Here is a 9,550-nt window from a genome sequence, read left to right on the forward strand (position 1 = left end):
TCTTTCCTGCCCAGAGCTGGGGGTCAGACTTGATGATCTAATAGGTCCCTTCTGACCCTAGAAATCTATGAAAATGTTGAACAAAGCCAGGCCCAGCATAGATCCCTGTGGGATCCCACTTTTGACCTCCTTCCTTCCTAAATAGCGACCAGTTAGCTCTGCCCTTTGCTTCTTATCTGTTAACAGGCTCTCAATCTATGAAAGGGCCTTCTGCCCAATCCTGTGGCAACTTTTTTTTTTTAAAGCCTTTGGGGAGGCACAATGTTGATGGGGTTTTTGAAAATCCAAATTTGTTGGGCCAGCTGGATCCCCCTTAACTACATACTGGTTAACACGCTCAAATAACTCCTGAAGATTGAGGCAGGATTTCTCTTTACAAAACCCATCCATAAATTCATAGACTTTAGGGCTGGAAGGGACCTCGGAAGATCATCAAGTCCAGCCCCCTGCTCCAGGGGCAGGAAGTCAGCAGGGATCATAGGATCCCAGCAAGCTAAACATCCAAATGTCTCTTGAAGGCATTCAAAGTAGGTGCTTGAACCACCTCTGGCAGCAGTCTATTCCAGACCTTGGGGGCTCGTAAAGAAGTTCATCCTTATGCCCAGCCTGAAACGGTCATGGAGGAGTTTGTGACTAACCCCCATCCCTTGGGGTGCTCTGGTGAACAGACATTCCCCCAGATCCTAGTGAGCACCCCTGATAAACTTATAGGTGGCCACCACATCACCCCTAAGCCCGTGCTTTTCCAGGCTGAAGAGTCCCATAGCTCCCAGCCTCTTGTTGTAAGGTCTGTTTTTCTGACCTCTGATCATCTGCGTGGCTCTTCTCTGGACTCTCTCAAGCTTCTCCACATCCTTTTTGAATTGTGGAGTCCAGAACAGAACGCAGTACTCCAGCTGCAGCCTCACCAAAGCCTAGTACAATGGGAGAATGACGTCCTGGGATTTGCTTGAGAAGCAGCTATGGATGCAAGCCAGCGTTTTGCTTGCTTTACTAGCTGCAGCATGAGGAATCCTGACTTCCTCATCAGACCCTATTTGTCCATGTGACTGTCGATTTTACTCTTTATTTTTATCAACTTGTCAGGGATGGAAGTGAGTCTCACTGGTCTGTAGTAATCAGGATCATCTCTGGAGCTCTTTTTGAAGATGGGTGTTATGTTGGCAATCCACTGGTCCTCTGGTACAGAGACTATTGTAATGATAGTTTACCTCCTATTGCCAACAATTCTGGAATCTCCATTTGAGTTCCTCCAGAATTCTTGGAAAATGTTGTGCACATTTAAAAAAATGTTGAGGCCCTGAACAGGAAAAGACAGGTTTCCAGTTCTTATGTAGCATGTACTCTTAGCAGACAAACATTAAGTAGTCTCTCTGTTGACAGAAGCTGAACAGTATGTTGGAAAAATATGTGAGTTGCCCAGGGCTGTGGTGTCAGTTTTCAAGGGACTGTCTGAGAAAATGTTTTCTATGGAAAGGTGCTGGGACTCGGTTGAGAAGCTGTTTGTTTAAGAGGAAATTCTACAGTAGGATATAATATGCAGTCTTTGTCTAAGCAGGGAAACTAAGAATTGGGGAAGGAGAATGGATTGGCAGACAGAGGGCTCTGGTTTTGTTTCTCCAGGTTCTTGTATAATCTTGGGAAAGTTGCATAGTGGTGATCTGTGCCACCTCACTACAGTGCTAGGGAGTGCTATGCTGAGCATACAGCACCTGCTCTGTATGTACTGTTTCCCAAGACAGGAAGAATAGAGATGCCTAAATGAGGAACTGGGGATATGCCAAGACTCTCCACCTCTCAGGAGAGCTTTTGGCATGCACTCAGCACCATGCTAAGGCAGCTACACTAGATCCTGTTCAGAAGATAATATCCATGGGCCAGAGGTGGCGGTATGCTTCGATCTGGCATTCTCTGCTACAATATTGAGGCTATAGATTCATCCTAAAGGCATGTATACACCACCTTCAACTGTGCTAGGCACTGCCACCATGAAAACAAACCCACCCTGCTTGGCCCCACTTTGTGCCAAGAAGTAATAAGGTCATTGTTTTTTGGCATGAGTCCAGCTCTGCTCTTAGCCTTGAATATTCTTATTGGTGCACACCCGGCACTACTCTGACAACAGCTGCATTACTTTTTTCAGCATTTGGCTTGCACAGGACAGAAGTGAGTGGATGGGGACATATTTTTCAAAGTCGCAGTGGTACAGGCATCTGTAGAATGGGGATAATGGCAATTGCTGCTTTACAGGGGCTTAGGAAGATAAACATAATAGAAATGATGAGCCTCTTGGATACTATGGAAACATGACCTAAATAAAATATTACTTTTTCTGCTACTGGTTTTCCTCTCTTCTGGCTAATCTCTGTTCTAAGTGAGTGTAATTTCCTAAAGCCAAGCAATCTGGGAAGGGATGGAAAGATGGGGAAACTTTGTAGAAGGATTTTAGAATTTATTTCAAATGGCTTGAATGCATTCTGAATCGGGGATAAAGGACATTTCTTATAAAACTTAAGTAGCTTAAAGGTTGTTTGTTTGTTTTTTTTATCTAAAGATATCATTAGATGTGGGAACTGGAGAAAGTTGATTCCGTTAGGTTCACATGCCAACAGGTACTGCATTAAGTTTATAGTGTTAGGTAAAGCTTTAGCTCTGCTTATAGTTAGAGAGATGGTATTAAAAACAAAATTGAAAAAATATATTGGGGATTCCCAGGCTTCTTTGCTTGAATTTCCATACCTTCAAACAGTCTACTGCAGAGAATATGGAGGTGATTCTCCTAGTTACAGCTAAATAACGGTATGATGATACTCTGCTTGAGGAATAAAATAATTGAACTGATATTTGGCCTGATTTAACAATAAAGACTTACTATTAAACTCTTTACTAATTCCACAACCTGCGTGGAAGCCACTTATCTCTCCAGCCCACAGTGTTGCTGCTTCAAAAACTTCTTAGGATATTGTTGGAAGCCCCATAACAACACATGTGAAATCTACACCATAGATTTGACTCACCGTGACTTGTAATCTGATGCATGATTTTTAATATTCCAACAGAAGAAACTGCTTTAAAACAAAAAAAAATAGTTACTGAGCATTGGTGAGGACATTAACCTTTGAATAAATTTGTTAGTTATACCTCTGCACATCTACAACTGCATTTCCACACTTTTAAGAATTGCATTATACAACTGTCAAATATCCTGTTAATTTCACATTGATGAAATACGCAAGATGTGACTATCCTGTTATAGGTAATACTCTTTTACTAGGATGCTGTGTACAAAGAGCAGTATCACTGTTGTATTTTCTGCACTCTGGCAGCATTTTCCACAAATGGTCTGGGAAACAGTAATCAATCAAGTCAACTGGCTGCACAAAGTGATACAGGGGAAAAAAAAGAATACCACATCATGCATTTTAATGGCTCTGCACATTAAAGAAAAGGCAGCAATGTTATGCGAAACAGTTACTGTACATGCTAGCTGGCTTTGCTTTAACCCAATATAAACTGAACAGGATACAGTTTTGATTTATACATAAGATTAAATAAACTTGAATGTGCAGGTTTCCACTTTTCCTTAATGAATAGACATAAAGCAGTGCTTTATTTAAAGTCCAGAGGCATCTCTCTATTTACCCACAGACTGATTCAAAGTCCAGTGGAATCGATGAGAATCTTTCCATTGACTTTGTTGGCCCAGCTTGTTATCTTAACCAGTGCTGCAATTTGGTGTGTTCTAGTGAAATAAGAACTGATATTGGCAGTCTGATTAATATTTTATGCAATAAATAAAGGAATCTGAAATGTACCTTTGACACCTAGTGACACACAGTCTCCTGTACTTCAGCGCTTGGGATTGTTCCTGTATTTGCTAATCTCAGACCACTGCAACTTTTTTTACACTCTTGTTCCTGCTGGTTTGCTGCTGTTAGTCCTGCTTGAAGGTCCCAGTCCAGTTCCCTCTAACGAAAACAGAAGGCTGATAATTGGAATAATTCTTGACATGTTAGGGATTGTCTGAACATCACTTAGGGGCAAAAAATGAGGGGGGAATGCTATAATAAGATAGCTTATAATATAATAGTGTAGCTTAGACCAGCAGTGGCCAACTCTTTTTGGGAGGTGTGCCACAAGGTAAGTCCTGTTTCCCTGAGTAATGCTCTGCTTCACCCCTCCCCAGCCAGAGGTGCACTTGTTATAGTTTGTCCCCTCAGGATACCAGAAATGAAGTGGGGACTCAAGCCTGCCTGAGCAGAGCAGAGCAGGATGCTGGTAGGAGAGAGGTGCTGAGGGCCAGTTTAACCCTTCTCTGGCCTGCAACCACTGCAGTTTTATATGGTGAGCAAGGATCCAAAGTCCTGACTTCGGTGGTAGTAGCTACAGATCTCCTAGCAGCATGCCAGAGCTTGGCCACCTGTGACTTGTCTATGACAGGAAGTATTAAGGGAAACCTTCTAGAGGAGGGATTTTGTAATGCAAGGATGGCCAACTTTTGGGCAGTGGGAGGGGTGGGTAACCCCCCCCAAGCCACAAATCACCATATCACATACTCTGCCTATGCCTGTCCTGTGTCTTCCCCACAGCCCTGTGGGCAGCTAGAGTTCCTCCCAGCCATATGGGCAGTGCGAGCAGCCAGGCTCCCTTCCACTGCACAGGCAGTGCTGCCTCCCACTTGGCCAGGCATGTAGTATGGGAGACAGGATATCCTCCGAACAGCCTCGCTTTTTCCCCCCATGTGGGTAGTTCAAGCAGCCCAGCTTTCTCCTCTTGTCCCCTCACTGGCATTGTGACCAACCCAGCTCCCCTCCCCTGCACAGGCAGTGCAGTCTCCCTCCTAGCAGCACACAACACAGGCAGATTGGCCCCTGTCTTGCTGCACAGGCAGCTGGATCTCCCCTTGCTGTGCATGTAGTGCCCTTCAGTTGCCTGTCCCTGCCCTGTCCTCAGAAGTGGGGGCAGGAAACAAGGTGAGGGAAGGAGAGCCTGAAGACCCCAGCTGCTGGAGCAGCAGGATCAATGGGTGGGGAGTGGCAGCTGGGTAGGAGCCCAGGGGGCACATTTTAACCCTTGTAGGCAGATGCAGCCCACGGGCCACCAGTTGGACAGACGTGTTGTAATGTATCTTTCCCCAAACTGATTGGAAGATAATGCTAAAGAATAGGGCTGTGCAAAACGGCACCGTTCGGTTTTGACTTGAGTTTCGAGGTTTTGATGGAACAGCATTTTGTTTCCAATTCTACTGTCCTGTTTCGCTTCGTCGAAACAGTGATGCTGTTTTGACACTTCGCCCATTCGCTATAATGGGGAGGCTCGAAACAGCTTCTCATCTGGCAGGCAGATGGGAGCCTGCAACCCCGGGAGGGCTGCAGGAGCTATCCTAGTCCTCCTGGGGCTTCGGGCCCCTGATCTGCCTGCCAGATGAGGGAGAGAAGCTGGGGAAGGGAACTGAGCCCGGGCTCAGGTCCCTTCCACTGCAACTTCATCAGTTCCCTTCCACTGCACTGTGATCAGCTTCCCGCGGCCCAGCCATGGAAGGCAGGGAGAGCCAGGGCTGTGCTCCCTGCTGAGCCACATGGGGCTGTGGAGCCGCTGGGAGTGCAGCCCTGGTTCTCCCCTGTCTCTCACCACCTGGCTGCTGGCTGCTTCGAAATGTTTGGACTAGCCTCATTCTGTTTCAAAGCTGTTTTGAAGCCCTTCATTTAGATTCACTTTCACTGTTTCGAGCTCAAAAAGAGTCAGGATAGTGTCGAATCGAAACAGCTGAAATTTTGCACAGCCCTACTAAATAATAATTCGTTCAGTCTTTGCTTTGAAATTTGGGGGGGAGATTTTCCAGGACTATTTTTCTGCACTCCAGGACTATTTTTCTGCACTAAATGTGACAGTACTTCAAAAATAATATATGTTCGCAGAGATGTTTTCTATCAGTACATGATACATGACTTATTTGCACCATAATGGAGTTTGCCAACAGTTCACTAGCACTAAGGCTAATTGTCATCTTTCCTCCTGATTTTAGGTTCTGAAGGCTCCAAACTTCAAGACAAAAAAGCTGCTTCTGGACAAAGCGCCAGCAACTCCGGAACTAAACCAGGTATGCTGATATGCACTTTTCACCATCAAGTTATTTTGCTAAGCCTGGAAATTATTTCAAAACCTGTTGTTTTTGTAGAAAACTTTAAAAATGTTTTGTGCACTTAGATCTTCTCCTTCCACTTCGGTCATGAATTATTATTTTCAACTAGTCTTCATTGAGTGAGTAAAGAGAGAGAGAGAGAGAATGTCAAGAGAGAGGATAGAGTTCTGGGAGCCCTGACTTTGCATTATCCCTTCTGTTGTTACTGGTGCATCGCACACATTGAATGCACCTACACAAGATGCTTTACTGTGCAGTAGAGCTACTTACTGCTCAGTAAGCATCCATGTCTACATGCGCAGATGCTTACTGCAAATGCAAATACCACATTTACTTCTGATTAGCAGGGATCCAGGTTTTCCATTTCCCATGAAAAAACAGAGAAAACCATGGCTTTCCCGATTTTTATCAGAGAAAAAACGGATTTTCCCTTTCAGCAGAGAAACCCGTGGAGTTCCAGCCTGCAAGGGCTAATTGCATAAAGGGTGGGAAACCCCCAACCTTGCCCAGAGGGGGAGGGAGAAGGGGAAGGGTGGGGCTTGAGGCTCTCACTCACCCAAGGCTTGGCTCAGGCTCACTGTTCACTCCTGGAGCCTGTGAGGTAAGTGGGGCTGGGGGCTGCCTCTGGGAGGGCTGGAGGGTTGTGGGTCATGGCTGGGGGCACCGGAAGAGCTGGGGGATCCTAGGTGGCAGGTGTGGGTGGGGGTGACTACCAGGGCCGGGGGAAGATCCAGCGGGGAAGCTGGCGGGGAGGGCATTGCTGTGTGGCTGGGGGCTGAGGGAGTGGGGAGGTGTTGGGGGAAGCCCCACATGGAGTGCCCTCCTTGCTGGCAATGTGTGGACCAGGAGTAGCGTACTATCACCAGGCCAGGCTTGTCCCGGGTGGGGATAGCGCCTAGTGACAGTGCGCATTCCCAGGGGGCAGAGGGGACCTGCGCCCCTAAGATCTGTGTGGGGGGCAGGGGCAAGGTGGGTGTGCGTTGTGTGTGGCTTCCCTTAAGGGCAGATAGTGTACTGCTCTGGGTCCATGCGCAGCCGGCCAGTCAGGCACTCCTGTGGGAAGCTGACTGGGGGAAGCCCGACATGGTGTGCCCACCCACCTGCTTGTGGACCCAGAGGGGCGCACTATTGCCAGACCAGGCTTGTATGGGGGCTGGGGTAGGGTTGGCTCCTGATGGCAGCACGCACTCCTTGGGGTGCAGAGGGGAACCCACATCCTATGTGCAGGGGATGGGGGCAGGGTGGGTGCGTGCTGTGGGCTCGTGCTCTCTGCCCTGCTGCCCTCCCCCGGGGCCTCTGCATCACAGTATGTGCAGCTCAGCACGACAGGGCACAACAGCACAACAGGGCACAGTGGGGAGGCACATGAAAGCTGTCTGCTGCTCCGAGCTCCGTGCTGCCCTGGCCACACTTCCTGTGTGCATGGGGGCAGTGTGGGCAGTAGCACGCAGTTGTGCCCCTTGCTGCTGTCCTCGTGCACACAGGGGAAGTGTGCTTAGCACAGTACAGCAGTTGGAGCAACAGGAAGCTTTCATGTGCCTCCCCGGTGTGCCCTGCTGTGCCAGGTTGCATACGCTGTGCTGCAGAGGCCCCAGGGAAGGGCAACAGGGCAGGAAACACAAATGTGCAGCGTGCACCTGCCCTGCCCCTGCCCCATGTGTCCCCTGCCCCTCTGGAGTGCGCGCTGCCACCGGGAGCTGGGGGGGCACAGGTCCCCTCTGCCCCCCAGAGTGCACACTGCCACTGGGAGCTGGCCCTGCCCCTGCCAGAGCCCGCAGCAGCAGTGGGGGAGCTGGCTCCTGCTGCAGCAGCCGCTGCTTTCTGTTGGGGGCAGGGAGCTGTGGACTTGGGGCCCTGGCCCTATAGCCCTGGCAGCCCCCCTCCTGCAGGGCTGGGAGGCAGGGGATGTGGGTGGGGGGCAAGGGGCAGGGCTGGGGGGTTGTGGGAGGGAAGTGAGGGTCACGAGCAGGGCAAGGGGGCTGTGGGGGAGAGGGGCACGAGCAGGGCAGGGAAGGCTGTGGGGAGAGTGAGGAGCACCAGCAGGGCTGTGGAGGGGAGTGAGGGGCACCAGGAAGGACTGTGAGTGGCCTTTAATTTTAATAATGGATTTGGGGGTTTTTAGTAGAGAATTTGCAAATTTTTTTTTTATCAGGGAAAACCAGGATCCCTGCTGATTAGTAACTGCACAGTGGCACATGTGTAGAACCCTGACCAAGAGCAAATGTGCTGCCTGGTAGCAGGGCCTGGGAGATTGCTCCCTGCCCCTGGGAGCTGCCAGGGTGTGGGGGCAGTGTCTCCCTGCCCCAGCCTGGCAGCAGGCAGCTCCCAGCCCCTACCCTGGCAGCAGACAGCTCCCAGTGCCCACTCTGTGACTGCAGGACTGAGGCTGGGAGATCCTTATCTCCTAATCCTAGCTCCGCAATTGTAGGGCCAGAACTGGGAGATCCTTCTCTCTCAGCCTGAGTCCTGCAGTTGCGGGGCCCGGGCTGGAAGATCTTTATCTCCCGGCACTGGCCCTGCAACTGTGGGACTTGAGCTGGGAGAGAAGGATCTCCCAGGCCCCACACCCCAATTGCGGAGCAGGGGCTGGGAACTCCCTGCTGGCGGGGGCTGGGGAGCTTGTTCCCTGCCCAGCTCCATGGTGGCTGAGCTGGGTGGGGAACAGGCTCTCTAGTCCTTGCCTCACAATCATGGAGTGGGGCTCATAACTGTCCTGGTCAGGGGCAGATCCCAGCCTTATGCCCCTATTGGGTAATCAAGGCACAGAGCTTTGAAAGAGCTGTAGGGGTGGGGTAGGTCCCAGCCCCCTGCCCCATCCACTAGTCAGGCAGCTAGCAGCAAGCGGGAAATCCCTGCCCAGCCAGGACCTCACTGCTAGCTGCCCCACTGGTGGATCAGGACAGGGTGCTGGAACCTGCCCTTCCCCTGCAGCTCTTTCCAAGTTCCCTGCCCTTGATCAGGGAGCCAGGGCCAGGAGTGCCCTGCTGCCAGGCAGGGGAATGTTGTCCCCGCCCTGGCAGCAGGCAGCCCCCAGGGGGGCAGGGAGCAATGTACCAGTCCCTGCCAGGAGACAGCTGTGCTCCTGGCCCAGTGCTCCCTGCCAGCCCCTGGACAAGTACCCAGGGGGAGCCAAGAGCTCCCCCTGGCTGCTGCAGGGGGCCAGTGCTGGGCCAGTGAGGGAGGGAGCAGATTTCTGCCATGAGCAGTAAATCTGCTTCCGAGACCCTGCATGTGTAGACGTCTACCTGGGTCAGTTTACTCTAGAGCAAACTGATCCCATATTATTTGCATGCCCAGTGATTCTTTCCCAGAGGTCATCACATTGTACTGGCTTTCCCTTGACCCACCTGTTTTCTTATTCTGCTCCCTGACTTCCCAATAGCATCCTTCCTTCTCTCTGTCCGCTCT

At 50.2% G+C, this 9,550-nt stretch overlaps 1 protein-coding gene across 3 annotated transcripts in view; it reads left to right on the plus strand.

Moving 5' to 3' along the window:
- Positions 1-9,550, plus strand: part of MAP7 (microtubule associated protein 7) — a 175,831-nt gene that overhangs the window by 77,544 nt on the left and 88,737 nt on the right. For all 3 annotated transcript variants that reach the window (XM_006030267.3, XM_025211842.1, XM_014523022.2), the window contains exon 2: positions 6,026-6,100. In XM_006030267.3, coding sequence (XP_006030329.1) covers positions 6,026-6,100 — 75 coding nt within the window. The remainder of the gene's footprint in view (positions 1-6,025; positions 6,101-9,550) is intronic.

Source organism: Alligator sinensis, unplaced genomic scaffold (genome assembly GCF_000455745.1).
Source record: "Alligator sinensis unplaced genomic scaffold, ASM45574v1 scaffold417_1, whole genome shotgun sequence".
In the NCBI taxonomy this organism is placed as follows: Eukaryota; Metazoa; Chordata; order Crocodylia; family Alligatoridae; genus Alligator; species Alligator sinensis.